Source organism: Onychomys torridus, chromosome 1, assembly GCF_903995425.1.
Source record: "Onychomys torridus chromosome 1, mOncTor1.1, whole genome shotgun sequence".
In the NCBI taxonomy this organism is placed as follows: Eukaryota; Metazoa; Chordata; class Mammalia; order Rodentia; family Cricetidae; genus Onychomys; species Onychomys torridus.
The window spans coordinates 165,109,271-165,129,374 of NC_050443.1; the positions used below are offsets into that span (position 1 = coordinate 165,109,271).

A 20,104-nucleotide genomic window follows, 5' to 3' on the forward strand; every position below is an offset into this window, starting at 1 on the left:
TTTAATTCCAGCACCCCAAAAGCAGAGGCGGACCTGGTTTATACGGAGAAACCCTGTCTCAAAAAACCAAAACACAAAACAAAACAAAATCGATACTATATTCTTTTCTTTTTTTTTTTTTTTTCTTCGAGACAGGGTTTCTCTGTAGCTTTGGAAGCTGTCCTGGAACTTGCTTTGTAGAACAGGCTGGCCTCTAACTCACAGAGATCCACCTGCCTCTGCCTCCCGATTGCTGGGATCACAGGTGTGCGCGACCACTGCCTGGCCAACGCTATATTCTTTTTTCCCCCTTGAGACAGGGTTTCTCTGTGTAGCCCTAGCTGTCCTGGAACTCACTGTATAGACCAGGCTAGAGATCCACCTACCTCTGCCTCCCGATTGCTGGGATTAAAGGTGTGTACCACCACCACCACCTGGTTTCCAAGGCAACTCTCATTAGAGAAAGACTTAATTTGGGGCTTGCTTACAGTTTCAGTGGTTTAGCTCATTATCATAGCAGGGAGCATGGTGGCACACAGATAGACATGGTGCTGGAGATGTAATTGAGAGAGAGCTACATCCTGATCTGAAGGCTGACAGAGAGTGGGAGAGAAAGACGGCCTGATGGGTTTTTGAAACCTCCAAGCCTATTCCCAGTGACACACTTCCTCCAGGAAGGCCACACCTCCTAGTCCTTCTCAATTAGTGCCGTGCCCTGGTGACTAGGCATTCAAATATGTGAACCTATGGGGCCATTCTGACTCAAACCTCCACGGGCATTATACATATTTTCTCTTTAATTTCTAAAAAGTTTCTTTCTTTCTTTCTTTCCTCCCTTACTCCCTCCTTCCTTCCTTTCTTTGTGTGTGTGTGTGGGGGGGGGCGCTGTGCATCATAGCTGAACGTGGAGGACAAGTTCTTTCTTTTCACCATGCAGGGCCCAGGGATGGAACACAAGCTGTCAGGTCTGGCAGCAAGCACCCGTACCCACTGAGGCATCTCAACAGCTGCTATGTTCTCTAGTTTCTCAGCCTTACTGATTTTGCTTTCTAAATTGACCACAGTAACAAACATCTAATGTCTTCCAATATTAAACAAAAATAGAGTAAGAGTGTTTTTAGAGAGTAAGTATGAAATCTCAACACTATAAAGCCAGCCATGTCTACATCAAACAAAGCCTGAAGGGTGTCGCAGAGCGCCGGTTACAGGCGAGGCCAGCGCGGCTCTGTCCCAGCCCCCGCGGCAGTTTTCTGGCGATTCTCTGGCGATGCGGTCTATTGCAGTACTAAGCCCTTCGCCTCCTCTTTCTGGCAGAGATCTTGACACACTAATATGTGTTTTCAGCCTTGTAGGCTAGACTGCAGTAATTTGCTCCTCCTTGGGCTCTACATTAAATTTGTTCAGAAGCTGTAAAATTGTTCATTTGGTAGCCGTTGAAATGACTTTCTTTAAGGGGCTGCGAATCGCTAAGACTCACAGGCCGTCAAGTGGACACATCAGCACTGCCAGCAGCACACCCGACCCCAGGGCCTATCCCAGCCGAGGACAGAAAATGTAAGACTGGTTTGCTCCAGCCTCTAATACTCACACGTTTAAAGGCTCTCTTGCCAGGCGGTGGTGGCGCACGCCTATAATCCCAGCACTCGGGAGGCAGAGGCAGGTGGATCTCTGTGAGTCCGAGGCAAAAGCTACACAGAGAAACCCTGTCTTGAAAAACCCAAAACCAAAAACAAATAAATAAATAAAAATAAAAATCCAACATTAGGGCTGGAGAGATGGCTCAGAGGTTAAGAGCACTGGCTGCTCTTCCAGAGGTCCATCCATCTGTAATGAGATCTGGCGCCCTCTTCTGGCCTGCAGGGATATATGCAGGCAGAACACTGTATACACAATAAATAAATAAATCTTAAAAAATAAATAAATAAAGGCTCTCTTGACTGACATGGCTAAAGTCAAGTTTCCTCAGGTTTGCTTACCAGGACCTGTTCTTGAGTTCCCAGGCTGTGAACAGTACACTTATCCTTTGCATTTTGCTTGCTTGCCCCCTTAGGAAAGAGGGAGGCTAATAAACTTGGATTTAAAACCAACAAACCAAGCCAGGAGGTGGTGTCACATGCCTTTAATCCCAGCACTCAGGAGGCAGAGGTAGGTAGGTCTCTGTGAGTTCAAGGTCAGCATGGCCTACAGATTGAGTTCTAGGACAGCCAGGGTTGTTATACAAAGAAACCCTGTCTTGAAAAAGAAAAAACAAAAAAAGCGAAGCAAAAATAAATAAATAAATAAATAAATGATAAGTTTCTTTCAGAATACTTTTTCTTCCTTAAGAAATTATTTTTTAAAGGGCTGGAGAGATGGCTCAGAGGTTAAGAGCACCAACTGCTCTTCCAGAGGTCCTGAGTTCAATTCCCAGCAACCACATGGTGGCTCACAACCATCTGTAATGAGATCTGGCGCCCTCTTCTGGCACACAGGCAGAACACTGTATACATAACAAATAAATAAATCTTTAAAAAAAAATTCTTTTTTAAAAATTTTAGCAGCACTCGGGAGGCAGAGACAGGTGGATCTTTGTGAGTTCGAGGCCAGCCTGGGCTACAGAGTGAGTTCTAGGAAAAGGCGCAAAACTATAGAGAAACCCTGTCTTGGAAACAAACAAACAAACAAACAAACAAATAAACAAACCACCTCAGCATTCAGGTTGGGAATTTAGCTCAGTGGTAGAGTGCTTGCCTAGCAAGTGCAAGGCCCTGGGTTTGATTTTCAGATCCCCCCCCCCAAAAAAAATTTATTTATTTATGTTTATTTTTATATAGAGTGCTCTATCTGCATGTACACCTGCAGGCCAGAAGAGGGCATCAGATCCCACTATAGATAGTCGTGAACCACCATGTGTGGGGTGCTGGGAATTGAACTCAGGGCCTCTGGAAGAGTAGTCAGTGCCCTTAACCATGAGCCATCTCTCCAGCCCCCTTTTATTTTCTTATAGACTTTCCTTGTGTTTACTTCATAACTAAGGATAAAAATCTTTTTTGTTTTGATGCTAGGCCTTAAGCATTTGAGGCAAGTGTTCTACAACTTATCTACACTCCCAGCCTTGCCTTCATGGTTTGATGTGCACCACACACATGCAGATGCCGGTGGAGCCAGCAGGTGGCATCAGATGCCCTTGAACTGGAGTTGTGAGCTGCTGTGTGGGTGCTGGGAACTGAATCCAGGTCCCCAGCAAGATCTAAAGTGCTCTTAACCACTGAACCATCTCTCCAGCCCAAGATTTTATTTTTGGCTTCTTTGAGACAGGCTCTCAGTGCCCAGGAGCTCACTATACAGACCAGAATAGCCTAAAATTATAGTAATCCTCCTCCTTTTGCCTCTTAGTTACAGATGTCTGTCTGCCATGATGCCTGGCTAAAACTTTTTTTCTTTTTTTTGAGACATTCTCTGAAGCCCATGCTGACCTAGAATTTACTATGTGATCAAGGACTTTTTTTATTTTTATTTTTTTTAAGATTTATTTATTATGTATACAGAAGAGGGCACCAGATCTCATTACAGATGGTTGTGAGCCACCATGTGGGTGCTGGGAATTAAACTCAGGACCTCTGGAAGAGCAGCCAGTGCTCTTAACCTCTGAGCCATCTCTCCAGCCCTCAAGGACTTTTTAAATCCTGATAAAGTGTGTGTGTGTGTGTGTGTGTGTGTGTGTGTGTGTGTGTGTGTGTGTGTGTGTGTGTGTGTGTGTGTGTGTGTGTGTAGTGACTAAGTAATGATGATTTAGGTCTAAGAAAGATGATTAAAATGTGTGTATATCTACACTTAAAATTGTGGTAGGATATACATGGCATAAAATACACCTTTGTAACCTTTGTTTTTTAAGACAAGGTCTCTCTTAAAACTTGAGTTCAGGCCAGGCAGTGGTGGTTCACACCTTTAATCCCAGCACTCGGGAGGCAGAGCCAAGCAAATCTCTGTGAGTTCAAGGCTGGCCTGGGCTACAAAATGAGTTCCAGAAAAGGCGAAAAGCTACACAGAGAAACCCTGTCTCAAAAAACAAAAAACAAGACAAAACAAACAAACAAAAAGACTTGAGTTGTCCTAGAACTATGTTTCCACCTCCCAAGAATTGGGATTAATCATTTCATTTAATTTCTTCTTCTTTTTTTAATTAACCATATTGAAGTGTAAAGTTTGGTGAGTACATTACATCATTTGCATCCACCCCAGAATGGTTCTCACCTTACACAACTCGTCTCTGTACATTAGGCTGAGCTCGCTATTGGCCCATTCCCAGCTCCAGGAACCACTGTTCGACTTCCTATCTCTTTGAGTTGGACTAGTCTAAGTACTTCACATGCATGGACATTCTGGTACCTGTATTTGAAATCTGATTTTTCTTAGACAATATAGACTTTCCTTAGAAACAAACCTTAGCAATGTATACATTTCTATCTCCCACAACTACTGTAATGGTTTAATAGTCCACTTGACATATTCTAGAACCACCCAGGAAGAAAGTCTCAATGAGGGACTGTCTTGATCAGGTTGGCCTATGAGCACATCTGGGGGGTCTGTTATGATTACATTAATCAAGGTAGGAAGGCCTGCCCTTTGTGGCTCCTGAGTTTGGGTCCTGCACTGTGTGGTATGGGGGGGCGGGGCTCAGCACAAGTAGGCACTCTGCAGCATTTGCTCTCTCTCTGCTCTTGACTGTAGACGGGACTCCTGCCTCATGTTCCTGCCTTTACTTCCCTGCGATGATGGCAGGAATTGGGAGCTAAAATAAACATTCTCCCTCCCAAGCTGCTCTCAGTCGAGGCTTGATCGGGACAGCTATTTCCATTTCCTTGGGTGGCAGCTCCTGGAGCCAGGGGAGCGCTCACCTGTGTAGGTGTGATGTGGCTGATGTCTTCAGATGCAAGCTGCTTCAGCAGAGTCGTCTTGCCGGCATTATCCAAGCCCAGGAGAAGGATCCGCACCTCCTGGTCCGGCGCACTTTTCAGTTTGCGCAAAATAGAGAGCAAGCCCTTGAACGACCATGAGAGAGACAATTACTCAGGGCAGTGACTTCGGCATTGGCGGACATCGGAATGACTTCTGAACAAGGTTCTCAGCTATGGACAGCTGCTTCCTTTCCACTCTAACGTCACTTGTTCCACCTGCTCCTTCCTTCCAAGTTTTAGCACAAGTGTAGGAAGATGCAGCAATTTGGTAAGCAGCATGGCTTATTCCTGCTCATCCCACAGTCTGATGCAGCTGTCATGCCAGATCTTCTGCAAGTGTGAAGTGCTACCCACCCGTGTTCCTCAGCCCTGGATGGCACTTAGACTAACTAGCACAGTTATCATACCAGACTAGGTCACTGATCACATTTCCCCTTACCAGAGCGAAGCTTCTTGCCACGCAGATAGATACCAGAATTACTTGCCCATGTTAATACAGGACTGTAAGGCTGTGATTGTGCCAACAGGCCTCACACAAACATTGTGAATGTCCCTAAAACCCGCTGGACTCTCGAGAATTGTGTGGCAAGCACCATCCCCACAAAGTGACAGCATAAGAACAGCAAGGGTTCTGTGCTGGGCAGAGTGACGGGAAGACAGGAAACAGATGCCTACTAAGGTGGGCAGACCAAGCCCATCCTCAGCAGGAAGGCTTAAACTCCAAAGAGCACTGTGCTGAGGTCTGAGCTCCGAGAGCCCCACTGTAGATCAAAGAGAAGCCTGGCTATTAATAGAGATTAAAGATTGTGAACTGGGAGGAGATAAGAGGAGAAAGGGCTAAGTGATGCAGATCAAAGCCCAGTTTTTAGGATGCTGGTAAGATCACAAGAGTTTGGTCACTTGAAACAAAGATTTTTTTTTTTTTTTCGAGACAGGGTTTCTCTGTGTAACCCTGGCCGTTCTGGAACTACCTCTATAGACCCGGCTGGCCTCAAACTCACAGAGCTCCGTCTGCCTCGGCTTTCAGAGTGCTTTTTAAGGTGCTGTGCAAAGACACAAACAGGCTGCATGCACAGCGGCTGCATTCTACACTTAGGCTCTATTTGTTTCAATTTATGTTCATGACTTCATCTTTACAGGATAGGTGCGCAACATAGATTATCCCTGTTTTTCAGGTGAAAAATCAGATGTAACAATTAGGGAATTATAAAAGGCATTCATGATGATTTTTTTTGTAAGTTTTTTTTGTTTTTTTAATGATTTATCTATTCACATTGATGAGTCTGTATAAAGGTGCTGGGTCCCCTGGAACTGGAATTACAGTTGTGAGCTGCTGTGTGGGTGCTGGGAATTGAACTCAGGACCTCTGGAAGAACAGCCAGTACTCTTAACCTCTGAGCCATCTCTCCAGCCCCTCATAATTATGATTTAATCAGTATTTAAATATTATTTTTTATAATTTATTTTGCTTTTTGAGATAGGGTTTTTCTGGCAGTCCTGGAATTCGCTTTGTAGACAAGGCTGGCCTCAAACTCAGAGATCTGCTGGCCTCTGCCTCCTAATGCTGGGATTAAAGGTGTGCACCACACATTATTATTATGATGATGTTATTGTTTTGTTTTGTTTTTTGAGATAAGGTTTCTCTGTGTAGCTTTGCGCCTTTCCCGGAACTCACTCTATAGCCCAGGCTGGCCTCGAACTCCTGGAGATCTGCCTGCCTCTGACTCCCGAGTGCTGGGATTAAAGGTGTGTGTCACCACTGCCCGGCCACACATTATTTTTAATTATGTGTATCCATGTGTGTCTGTGCATTAGTATGTGGACATGAATGCAGGTACCTGTAGAGGCCCGAAGGAGTCCGATCTCCTGCAGTTTACCAGTCATTTATGTGGGTGCTGGGAACCAAATGTGGCTCCTCTCCAAGAGCAGTCAGTGAACCATCTCCCCATCAACACTATTGCTTTGGTACTGGGCACTGAACCCAGGGCCTTGCCCATGCCACTGACACATCTCCTCAGCCCCTAGCTCTGCTTTCTTATTAAAAAGGTAAGAAGAATTGCATGTGCTATTTATGTGTTCTGTCCTGCAGCTGTCAATCCCAGACCAATAGGGCAAGGCTCAAACAGAATCAAGGGTGTGTTGACGCTCACCTTTAATAATCCTGGCACTCACGAAGCAGAGGCAGGCAGATCTCTGTGAGTTCAAGACTAGCCAGGTTTACAGAGGGAGTTCTACATAGTGAGGCCCTGCCTCAAAAAACAAACAAACGAATCAAAAGATGGCAGTTTTAAGGACATAGAATCTAATCTCCCAGCCAGAGTAGAAGTCCCTTCAAGCTGAGTCTTAGAATTTAGAATTACATAAAATGATTGTGTTTGCTATTCCCACTGCATCAGGCGAGGATTCAAGCCAGTTTGTTGATGAAGATCCAATAGTATTTCTGTGAATACTTCTCAGCAGCTATGTATTTGGACAATGACCTGGAAATATTCAGGCAGGTCAGCAACCCCCCAGCCCCACTCTGTTCCCTTGTGGCCCCTGTGCTGACCTGCTGGGGACATTAACTTCTCTATGCCTCAGTTTTTTTTCACCAGTAAAATGGAAGATTTAGTCTAAGACAGACAAACGTTATGCCAAAAGGTTTAGGACAAAAGCTGAATCAGTTTGGAACTAACGAAAGATAAGCAGTATCTGTGCTGTTATTTAAGGAAGGGCATGTTCTTGCTTCTATGTTCATCTCACTTACCCCTGGCTACCTTGACTCCATCCCTCCTCAAGCGCTAGCAAGCGCTCTACTACTGAGCTATATCCCAGCCATTTTTTTTTTTAAAATTTTTTTTTCTAAAGATTTATTTAGCCAGGCAGTGGTGACACACACCTTTAATCCCAGCACTCGGAAGGCAGAGCCAGGTGGATCTCTGTGAGTTCGAGGCCAGCCTGGGCTACCAAGTGAGTTCCTGGAAAGGTGCAAAGCTACACAGAGAAACCCTGTCTCAAAAAACCAAAAAGAAAAAGACTTATTTATTATGTATGCCGTGTTCTGCCTGCATGTGTCCCTGCAGGCCAGAAGAGGGCACCAGATCTCATTACAGATGGTTATGAGCCACCATGTGGTTGCTGGGAATTGAACTCAGGACCTCTGGAAGAACAGCCAGTGTTTTTAACCTCTGAGCCATCTCTCCAGCCCGTTTCTCCTTTCTTATTAGCTATACTGAAATCATTCATTTATAACCCACCCTTCAGATCCCCTCAGGCCTGGGATATAAAAGGAACAAGAAGAACAAGGGAAAACATTGAATTATTCATCCTGAGTCCCTAACTGGATACAGAAAGGGTCTCATTAGCTCCTAACATACACTCAAAAATGGGAATTTATCAAATTAATACATTAAATGCCACAAGTAAAACTTTCATGCTAAGGCTAACTTTCACCCCAATCATAGAAGTTGTCAAGGAAGAACCTGTTGTCTTTTTATAGAAAATATTTTATTATTTACAAAGTTTAAAATTAGCATTTTCAATTTTTCCTCAAGTGCCTTTTCACTAAGAAATCACTGAGTAAGGCCAGAAACGTGGGTCAGAGCTAAGAGAATATAGGGCTCTTGCAGAGGACTCAGGTTCAAGCCTTGCACCAGTGTGGGTTGGCTTCAAACTGCTCATAACCCAGCAGGATCTAATGCCTCTGGCCTCCTAGGGCGCCTGCACCCATGCATATACCCATATAGGGGCATAGACAAATCCACATAGTTAGAAAAGCAAAAACTAAATCAATCTCTCTTCCTCTCTCTTGGTTTTTTGAGACAGGGTTTCTCTGTGTAGTTTTGCACCTTTCCTGGAACTCACAGAGATCCACCTGCCTCTGCCTCCTGAGTGCTAGGTTCAAAGGTGTGCGCCAACACCACCTGGCTGCAAAAACTAAACCTTAAACATGGAAAGAAATCACTAGATACCTATACTGTTGCGTGGAGAGCAAGTTTTCCTTACCTACTCCTAACATCTGAAACTGGACAACTAAGCAAGGAGCATTGATTCTTTGTGGCAGCATCCCACTGACATGAAAACACTCTCCTCCTCTTCCTGGGAGGGCTGGACCAGGGCTCTGCCCATGTTAGCTGGGCATGCTGCTGCAAGCTGCATCCCTAGTACATCCTTTCTTTATTCTGTTTTCAGACTGGGTTCCCCATGTAGTCCTGGCTGGCCTGGACCTCAGAGTATGTAGATCAGGTTGGCCTCTCCAGGGATCCTGCCTCTGACTCCTGGGTGCTGGCCCTGGCCTCCTAACTCTATTCCTTAAAGGAGTAAGGCACAGAGAAGAAAGAAGTCTTTCTAACTATAGGCACTTTTGTTCTAACCTGATGGTACAGAATATATACTTTTTTTTTTTTTTTTTTTTTTTTTTTTTGCAGAGTGTTTTTTATTTTATGTGCCTTGGTGTTTTGCCATGGGTGTCAGGTCCCCTGGAACTGGAGTTACAGTCAGTTGTGAGCAGCCATGTGGGTGCTGGGAGTTGAACTCGGGTCCTCTGGAAGAGCAGTTAATACTTTTAACCATTGAGCCATCTCTCCAGCCCCACATACTTTTAATTTTTAATGTATAATCTTCCTTATTAGGCAGTAACATCAGATGCCTCACCTGGAAATAAAATGACACAGATAGAGAAAGTTCATCTAATATTTTCTTCCTTCCAGTAAAACGAAAATGGCAGCTGGGCATTGGTGGCACATGCCTGTAATCCCAGCACTCGGGAGGCAGAGGCAGGTGGATCTCTGTGAGTTCGAGGCCAGCCTGGTCTACAGAGAGATCCAGGAAAGGCGCAAAGCTACACAGAGACACCCTGTCTCGAAAAACCAAACCAAACCAAACCAAAAAACAAAAACCAAAAAACCCCAAAACAAACAAACAAAAAACAACACCAAAAAAACCGATAAAGGGCTCTCCAGCTCGACCCTGGGAACACAGGGGCTAGTGCAGCAGTGAACTGTATCAGCCCAAGCATCGAGGACGGGATCACAGGATTATCAGGGCTTGCTAAACAGGGAAGAGGGTATTTATAGCTAGCAGGGTTCTGCCGAAAGGTACAAAGTAAGAGGATTTAAGAGGCTAGATGGAAGAGCTGAGTAACCCCGCCCTGCACTTGTACGTCTCGGCGCCATGCTTTACTTTACGTGTCAAATGAAAACATGCATTCATTAAAAGGTAATTTATGATGAGGACAATGAGTTTCACTGCATAAAGACAATGAAATTCATTTTTACAGTGTAATGTTGATCAAACAACCATTCATTCCACTGTCAGTAACACCTATAATGTTCTCCAAGCAGAAAAGTGAGCAAGAGAATGATCGATCTCTATGTAGGATTTATACTCCTAGGACACTGAATACAGGTAATGAGAAACAAGAACTCCAGTCAACTGTATGCATATGTGGCCAGCTTGGGCATGTACAAGTTATCTGTACTGGGGGGCGGGGGTGGCAGAAGCATTCTGACTCAGGTACAAAACATTTAAACAAACTTTTCTACAACCAGATCACGAAGATGTGCTATGGACTATATAGTTTATTTGTTTGTTTATTTATTTTTTTAAGATAGATCTCTCATGTAACCCTGGGTAACCTGAAACTTATTCTGTAGATCAGGCTGGCCTGCCTCTGCCTCCCAATGCTGGAATTAAAGGTGTGCACCACCACACCTGGCTTGGAACATAGAAACTTATCTGCCTCAAAAATCTATTTAAACTCAACTCATGCTCTGACCCCAAAAGACACAAACTAGGTCATTCAAAGAAACCAAAGTGGGGGAGAGGCGTTAGAGGAATGTGCTGAAATATGGAAAACATGTTTAGCCGTGAGGAACAGCCAAAGTTTAAGTACTGTAACCACTAATCTGTTGAGCACATGCACTGCCTAACTAGCTTATATAGGACAGATTTCCATTTCATTTCACCTCTTAACAGGATCCTATTGATGTGAAAGGGAGAACCTCAAATTCTGTCTTCTTTTTGTGTGCTGCTGTGGTGTGTCTGTGTGCTGCTGTGGTGTGTCTGTGTGTGCTGTGGTGTGTCTGTGTGCTGCTGTGGTGTGTCTGTGTGCTGCTGTGGTGTGTCTGTGTGTGCTGTGGTATGTCTGTGTGTGCTGTGGTGTGTCTGTGTGCTGCTGTTGGGTGGTTGGGCTCTGGGAACTGAACCTGGATCCTCTGAGAGAATGGTGAGCTCTCTTTAACTACTGAGCTGACTCTGCAGCTCATTTTCTTTTATTTTCCATTTCCTTTTTCTTATCATTATTATTATTGGGTTTTGAGACAGGGCTTCTCTGTGTAACAGCTCTGGCTGACCTGGAACTTGCTCTGTAGACCAGGCTGGCCTTGAACTCAAGAAATCCACTTGCCTCTGCCTCCCAAGTTCTGTGTTTAAAGGGATGTACCATCACCACCCGGCTATTATTTTTTAAATTTTTGTGTATGGATGTTTTGCCTGCGTGTGTGCAGAGCACTACCTAACAGCTGAACCATCTTTCTAGCTCCTTTTTTAAAAAAATATTTATTTTTTTCACTTACTATTTCTGACCTGTAGCAGGAATCTTAAAGAGTCTTATTAATAAAATCAAACCTGAGGCCAGTTATTGGGGTGAATGATGGAAGATCAGAGAGACAGAACAAGCCACAGCTACCTCACCTCACCAGTTCCTCAGCTGGTCTTGTTTCCTCAGACTGGAAGCCTCTGAGTCCTCATCCAAATGAATCTCAGCTGAACTGTGCTGCTCCAAAGCCTAAAAGCTTAACCAGCCAAATGCTGCTAGTTTCTGGTCTCCATGCCTTATACATCTTTCAGCTTTGTGCTCCCTGGGATTAAAGGTGTGTGTGAGTCACCATGCTTGGATGTATCCTTGAACACACAGAGATTCAGGTAAATCTCTGCCTCTGGAATGCTAGGATTAAAGGCATGTGCTACCATTGCCTAGCCTCTATGTTAAATATTGTGGTTGTTCTATCTCTGACCCCAGATAAGTTTATTAGGGTGCACAAAATTTTGGGGAACACAAAACCACCACACTGACCCCAAAACATAAATATGGTAACATTCATCAAAGGTCATACGTGTATGATAATTACATTAAGTAGGAAGTAGTCCATAAGTAATTGCTGAATTGAGTTCATGATAAATAACAGTGATTACCATCATCTCGTATCTTATCAAGAATGGTGGAGCACTTGCCTAGAACCCTCCAGTGAGGGCTGGAGAGACAGCTCTGCAGTTTAGAGCACTGGTTGCTCCTCTTTTTTTTGGGGGGGGGGTTGATTGATTTATTATATATACAGTGTTCTGCCTGCAGGCCAGAAGAGGGCACCAGATCTAATTATAGATGGTTGTGAGCCACCACCTGGAATTGAACCCAGGTCCTCTGGAAGAGCAGCCAGTGCTCTTAACCCCTGAGCCATCTGTCCAGCCTCTGTTGCTCTTTCTTGTAAAGGACCTGAGGTCCATTCCCAGCAGACAGATGGTGACTTAGAACCATTCATAACTCCATTCCAGGGGATCCAACACCATCTTCTGGCACACAAAACACTTATACATATAAAATAAATCTAAAAGAATGTGATTCTAAGACCAGGGTAAAACAACTGATCCTAAATGTTTAGGGAAGCTCAGAATGTTTTTTGTTTCAGTCACCCAAATTTAGAAAGAGAGAAAAAGATTAGTTGCAGCTGAAATTTAAAACGCTCACTTTCTTTTCTTCTCTCTCTCTCTCTCTCTCTCTCTCTCTCTCTCTCTCTCTCTCTCTCTTTTTGAGACGGGGCTTCACTATGTAGCAAGTTCCAGGCTGGCCTCAAACTCAAAGAGATCTGCCTGCCTCCTGAGTGTTGGGATTAAAGGGTTTGCCACTATGCCTGGCATAGCTCACTTTTCAATTGTACCAGAGGACTCATGGGATACTATGTGTGACACACTTAACCATGACACTGACTGTTTAAACTCAGTGTTCTACTTCCAGTTCTAAGAATACCTTACATTTTTGAAGAAAAAGAAATGGTTTTGTAAAATCAGATAATCTCAACTAATTTGTCCTGGTTTCTTTCTTCTCCCCCCCCCCCTTTTTTTTCCCAGACAGAGGGGGTCTTACAATACAGCCCCGGCAAGCCTGAAAATAACTATGTAGACCAGGTTGGCCTCTAGTTCAGATAATCACCTGCTTCTGCCTCTCTCAAGTGCTGGGATTAAAGGTGTGCATCCCCACATCCCATAATCCTAGTTTGGGGCCAGAGAGATAGCTCGGTAGTTAAGAGCACTTGTTAGCCCTGCAGAGGACCTGGGTTCAGCTCCTAGCACCTATGGTCGCTCACAACCATCTGTAACTCCAGGGCTAGGGGATCCGATGCTCTCTTCTGACCTCTGAGGTTAGCAAGAATACATGGTACACATACACGCATGCAGGCACAATACACATCAAATAAAATGAATAACTCCAATAAAAAGTTGTAAATTTGTTTTGGAGCTGGAGAAATAGCTCAGTGGCTAAGAGCACCTGCTGCTGCAGAGGACCTGGGTTCAATTCCCAGCATCCACAAGGCAGCTCACAACCATCTGTAACTCCAGTTCCAAAGGATCCAAAGCCTTTTTCTGATTTCTGAAGGTATCACAAACTCATGCAGTACATATATACACAAGTAGGCAAAATATTCACATATAGAAAATAAAATAAATAATAAAAAGTACTGGTTGCTCTTGTAGAAGACTGGGTTTGGTTCTCAACACCCACACAGTGGCTCACAACTGACTGTAGGTCCAGAGGATCCAATACCCTCTTCTGATCTCCTTGGGCACCGGGCACGCCCAGAGTGAGCATACATGCTCTCAGGCACAACACTAAGACACACACATTTTTTAAAAATTAATTTTAAGCATTGACTACTTTAGTGGTATCCAACAATGTTATATGCACACAGTCAATTTATTATATACTTACATATGGTGCCAATTTGCACCTAGAAACATGAGCAGTGGATCACTTATTATGACCTATAATTATAAATTAAGCAATCTTGAAATCAGACAACTCTCATGTTTCTTATTCATAACAAATCTCATTTTCTCTTGATTTTGGCATGTGGTTCTTTCTTTTAAGGGGATGGCAATTGGGGCAAGGTCTCCCTCTAGCTGAGGCTGACCTGGAACTAACTGTAGCCCAGGATAGCCTCTTAACTCATGGTGATCCTCTTAACTGAGCATCTAGAGCACTGGAATTACATGCATGACCCACCACACCCAGCCTGGCATGCCTTTTTAACCGCAGTTCTAATTATTTTCATTAATTTTAAAATTCTCTGTTTATTATGAGACAGTCTCATGTAGCCCAGGCTAGCCTATTCTTCATCCTCTTCCTTCTACCTCCTAAGTGCTGAGGTTATAAGTGTGAGCTGCCATGGCCACTTTCTCAAATCCATTTATTTTCTATGTAAATATTTATATCTGTACTCATTTGTTAAGATAAACTTAGCCTTTAAATGGACAGCTCATGTATAAATAATAAAAAGGAAACACTTGTTAAAAATCTGTTTAGCCTGAGGTTAGAAATAACTGTAACTGTAACAAGTGTGAAATGTGATTGACAACCTTAGATTAAATAATTCTACTTAACAATTTGACAATGTAAATTGTTTTTTTTTTGTTTTTTTGTTTTTTTGGTTAAAATTCACTTGTTCAATAATTTGACCATGAGTCTGAGGCCAGCCTGGTCTACAGAGCTAGTTCTAGGACAGTCAAGGCTACACACACAAAGAAACCCAGTCTCGAAAAACAAAACAAAACAAAGAAAACCAAAAGTAGATGCTGAATTCTCCTCCTGGACATCTATTTCTTTCTTCTTTTGAGACCAGTCTCAGGTATCCCTAGCTGGCCTGGAAATCACTACGTAGCCCTTGAACTTCTGATCCTCCTGCTTCCATCTCTGGAGCGCTGAGACAGGCAGGTACAATCACATTCGGTTTTACGCAGGGCTACATGCCTGCTAAGCAAACCTCTATCGACTGAGCTATATCCTAGCTTTTTCTTCGTAAGTCAACAGAAGTAGTTCAAGATTTTTACAAAAATACTGAGGGGCAGGGGAAAGCAATGGTAACTGGTTCATACCAGTCAGTAAGCCAACCAACCTGCTCTAAATGCCTTAAAATCTAGTTTTCCTCGACTAGCTCTAAAATACTATTTCCCCCAAATATTAGTTTTACTCTCCATTTACCACATACAAATCAACAAGGAGGGCTGGAGAGATGCTCATCAGTACTGACGTTCTTCCAGAGGAACAATGTTGACTTCCCAGCATCCACGTGGTGGCTCACAGCCATCTATAACTCCAATTCCAGGCAACCAAAGCCCTGTTCTGGCTTCTGCAGGCACCAGGCACACACGTGGTACAAAAACATATTCAGGCTAAACACCCATACACATTAAATAAAAATAACAATTCAAAATATCAACAAGGAACTGGGCGTCGCCGGTTAAATCTGTCACATACCGTAACTTACAATTTGGAAAAGCCTTAATTATAGCTAATGGAGAAAAGGCTTGCTTCAAATTGATGCTCACTCTCTATAGTTTCTCATTCTTTTTAGTTTGAGGGGCCTAACTGGAACGAAAACCTTTCGTGTGGCTACTGCAAAAGGGCGCAACAAGTTTGAAGGGAATGCCAGGAGGCTAATTTGCTTCTGTCAACATGGAGTAAATACGGGAAGAAAAGTCGCTCATCAACAACCATTAGACCTTGCAGAACTTTCAGCGAATTAAGTTGGGACTGCAGGCGCGCGCACCCACCACAGAGACGTGAAATCAGGCATCAGTTCCCAGCGGTACCTCTTTCTGTCCTGGGACTTACTCCCTGCTCACCTCACTCAGAGACGCGAGCATCTAGGAAAGCTAGGTTACATCTCCCTGGTACCGCCAGGGTGATCTCAAAGACCGTAGCACCGCTCCTCTCCTACTTCTGGCCGGGTCTCAAACAGACTCCACAGTCCCGAGGAGCCGAGAGGTCGATTCCGCAGGAAGATCTAAGCCTGTGTGCCTGGCCTGATCTCTGCAGCTCCCCAGAGCCGCCCTCATCTCAGTACCCAGAATGATGATGGAGCCCAGGCTTCTTTCCCGCAAGTCACTTCCCCAAGCCTCGGACCCACCGCAAATCCCTCCTTCCTCCCCAGGCCTAGGCCTCCCTCCAGGGCCCACCTTTGGGGTTCCCCCTTCGCCCCCGAAACCGATCTAGAACCCTAGAGAGAGCAAGGCGAGCGCCATCCCACGTCCCCCTCGGCTTTAAGCGCAGCGCCCCGCCCTGGGCCTGGGGACAGGAGCGGGGTAACTGGCCAGCTCCAGAGGGACCTGGGGGCCCCCCACACTCACCATCCTCAAGCCGAGTCCCTCCTCCTCCTCCTCCTCCGCCTCCGCCTCCTCCTCCTTCTGCCTTCCCCGTTACCAGGGGTAACTGCTGCGGCGCCGCCCCTGACGTCCCTCGCACGCAGCGGAGGAGCGGAGCAGCGGGATGGGGCGGGGTTCTGCTCCTCTTTCCCCAAAATGCGCAAGCGCACCAAAGCGCCCGCCCACTGCGCAGGCGGTCTTGGGAGTGGCGGAAGGCCGGGGCGGGCTGGCGAGCGACCCAGAGGGAGGGGCAACATCGCCCACGTGGCTGGCGGGAGCCTGAGGCCTGTGATTGGTCAGAAAAGGGGGCGTAGTGCGAGGGGGTGTTCCCCGGCCTAGCCGCGGTACCCAGTTCAGCTTTCCAAGTCAGCCTCGTGGTTGACTCCGGGTGCATCCCTCTGGGAGCAGGTAAGGGGCCTCAAGTGCAGGCGGGTTGCAAGGTTACTTCTAGTCTCCGCGTCTCCAAAGGGAGCCTGCTTCTGCTCTCTTGGGGCTGCCAGGCACGGCGTGCTGACTTTCTTCTGCAGAAGCCGCGTGGCGGGTGGGACGGACCAGGGCTCCCATGGACTCCTGGCTTTTGACCTGCGTTGTCTTCGGCTGCCAGGCTTTGGAGTACCGGAGTTATGGGCCGCGCCTCTTATCTCCACAGTCTCGTTAGAATCCAGGATAGGTGATTTCTGCTGGGTTCGGGAGGTCGCCTGAGAGACGGCGATAGGGAGATTGGGGACTGGTCCCTAGCATCGAGGTTAGCTGACAGCCTGGTCCGTGTTAGATTGGCCGGGATCCCCTGGAACTCCTCTCATGCACAGGACCACTGGAGAGTTAGTTACCTTGGCCCCTGTGCCAGGCCAGGTTCTCGACACTGGTATAATCTGCCTTCGTAGAAAGTGTATTCTTCCTAGTGGAATGCTTTTGATTCAGAATTTATTTCCGTACAACTCTAGAAGTCAGTTATTGTAGGTGATAGAGTTGGGACACGAACTAATGTGTAAACTGTTTATTTTACAGTGTTACTTGTAAACACTTTGGCCCAGGTAGGCGTGCTGTCTGCCCTTGGGGAATGAACCCTGCGTTGGGCTACACTGTTATCTCTCGCTCCAGAGTAGTTTATATCTATTAATAAACAGAGAACTTTTCTAGATAGAGATGGTACCTCTGGAAGTTTGCTGATGCACGTGTACCTGTTCTCTGTGTCAAGTACATAGAGCATTGCCTGTCAAAAGGGAAGTGTTACATGTTATTAACAGTTTAATCTGGGTTCCAGGCTTCACCCCTCTTCCTACCAACCTAGTTAAGACTGAAGCAAACGCAGGTTTTTCTCGAGTGGGTTTTCAAGGTGTTTCGTTTGTTATGTTTTGTTGTTATTTTGAGACAGAGTCTCACTATGTAACTCTGGTTGACCTGGAATTCACTGTACACCACACTGGCCTTAAACTCACAAGTCTGCCTGCTTCCTGGGTACTCCTAGGTACTGGATTTAAAGCATGAACCCCTATGCCCTGTTAGTTTTCAGGTATTTTCACATTCAAGTAAAGTACTTTTTATAAAAACCTCTAAAAAAAAAAACCACTATTTTATGTGCGTGAGTGTTTTGTCTTGTGTTAGCTTGGTACCCTGGAGCTGGGGTCAGCCATCATGTGGGTGCTGGAAACTGAATCCAGGTCCTCTGTGAAAGCAATTGCTTTTAACGCTGAGCTATCTCTCCAGCCCCCAAAAATTTTAAAAATATCAGAATGTTATTTTTAATGGGAGGACCCCCAAAAGACCACCACGGAGACCGAATCCCGCATGTAAAAGCAAAGAGCCTTTATTTCAAGCTCCGGAGCTTGGTCCCTCTGTCCAACACAGTGGTGAGAGCAGAGAGCCCTGAGCTCAGGTGGGGCAGAGTTTTTATCGTAGCAGAGGTTGGGGTGAGGGGATTTCCAGGGTCCAGGACCCCAATTGGCTGACAATTGTCCTGGAGTATCTGTAAAACAAAAATAGGTGTGTGCTAGACTCAGGGACTTCTGGCCACTTTCTTATCTGATGGTTGGAATGTTTGGAATGTCAGGTACTTCCTCACCCCTGGGTGGTATCAACTTAAGGCTTTTCCTGGATCTGGGTGTTGCCTGTCACAGAAGCTGTGTCTAGGCCCCTAAGCCTGTCATGGCTTCTGTGTGGTCAAGCTATTTTGGGGCCCTTTCACAAGAACATCTGCTACCTGCATACTTTCATCAGATCCTTGGAGAAAAAGTCAATACTAAAATGATGAGCTGGGTGGTAGTGGCACATACCTTTAATTCCAGGCACTCGGGAGGCAGAGGCAGGCAGATTTCTGAGTTTGAGGCCAACCTAGTCTACAGAGTTCCAGGATACCCAGGGCTACACAGAGAAACCATCTTGAAAAATGACCAAAAAAAAGGTTCAGGTGAGTGGTTAGAGTACACCACCCCCCAAATTTGCTGGTTTCTACACTCTTCTGTGGGAAAAGGCGTATTCAGATTTCCTTCTGGAGGTGTGGCGTCTGTCATCACAGTTGCCTTGGAGTCCGATGAATGTCTGTAAGCATGGGCCTGGGCCTGCTGGTTTAATTATTACCGCCATTCTCCGGCTTGCTACCAGCAACCTTGACAGTGTTCCGCTATTTCAGTGGTCTTTGGCCTGGTCTTGCCGCCATGTCTGTGTGTGGAGGTCAGAGGACAGCTTGTAGAGTCTGTTTCCTCCTTCCACTATTACTGTTTGTTTTGTTTTTGAAATAGGGTTTCTCTGTGTAATAAGCCCTGGCTGTTCTGGATCTCTCTCTGTAGCCCAGGCTGGCCTCGAACTCAGGAGATCCACCTGCCTCTGCCTCCTGAGTGCTGGGATTAAAGGGTGTGCCACCACCGCCCCGCAGGAGTAGACTTTTCTTGTGTACCACTGTTCCCGGTCCCTTTTACTTTATGTGTTTACCTGCATATATGCACACTACGTGAGTGTCTGGTGCTCAAGAGGTCACGAGGTGTTGGATCCCCTGGAATTGGAGTTACCAATGATTCTGAAAACCACCATGTGGAGGCTGGGAACTGAACTCCAGGCCCTCCGAATCCACCAGTCATCTGAGTTTGAATGATAATGGCTGCCATAAACCCATACTGTTGTGGGATGTTTTGATCGAACTGTGACACGGAACTGTGACACTCGGGCAGAGCCACCAACTAGCTCACTGGAATCAACCATAGAGACACCAGCAATTTGAATAGAGAAGATGTGCAGGAAGGAGAAGGTGGGGACTAGAGTTTGAGCTTTCTTTTGGTTCTGGGTCGAGGGAAGAGACGCTTCCTGTCATATCTAGGAAGTGAACCCTTTTCCTCTACCATGAGTGCTGTTAGATTCAGGGAGATACCTTTGGTATTGGAACCGTCTCGCAGGAGTCAAGTAGAGCGGGAGAGGCAGAAATCAGCGTTCTGCAGTGCACGCTTGCAGTCACTCCTGCCTTCTCCAGAGATTGCCGCTTAAGGCGTTGCATTTAGGGCCAGGCACAGGCGCTGTGGGCATTGTGGGCACTGGGGGGCTGCAGGTTGGCCTTTTCTCTTCAGTTTCTTTCTGCTTACAGACTGGCTCCCAGTGTGTCAACCTACATCAGGCTTCCCACCCTAATAACCACACACTCTTGAGTTGACCTCTTTCCTTCTTCCCCCATGCTGCCCCCACCTGCCTCTCCTGCACTCTTTCCCATCTTTTGAGACTACTTTTCTTGGTTTGCCTCTTAAATGCAGCAGTTCTTCGGGGCTATTCTGAGTAGTCTCGCTAGAAAAATTGTCGCTTAAATGATTTCA

The 20,104-nt window shown here is 45.6% G+C and overlaps 2 protein-coding genes across 6 annotated transcripts in view; one reads left to right on the forward strand and one right to left on the reverse strand.

Moving 5' to 3' along the window:
- The window catches only part of Arl3 (ADP ribosylation factor like GTPase 3), a 52,383-nt gene extending 35,940 nt beyond the window's left edge, over nt 1-16,443 (reverse strand). Inside the window, exons 1-2 of the mRNA XM_036171540.1 lie at nt 16,296-16,443; nt 4,857-5,000 (exon numbers count right to left, since the gene is read on the reverse strand). Of these exons, the coding sequence (XP_036027433.1) occupies nt 4,857-5,000; nt 16,296-16,298 (147 nt within the window). The 5' untranslated portion in view covers nt 16,299-16,443. The remainder of the gene's footprint in view (nt 1-4,856; nt 5,001-16,295) is intronic.
- A 186-nt stretch (nt 16,444-16,629) lies between these two features.
- Sfxn2 (sideroflexin 2) overlaps nt 16,630-20,104 on the forward strand; it is a 71,332-nt gene continuing 67,857 nt past the window's right edge. For all 5 annotated transcript variants that reach the window (XR_004943476.1, XR_004943475.1, XM_036171572.1 and 2 more), the window contains exon 1: nt 16,630-16,718. The gene's annotated coding sequence lies outside the window, so the exon portion shown is untranslated. The remainder of the gene's footprint in view (nt 16,719-20,104) is intronic.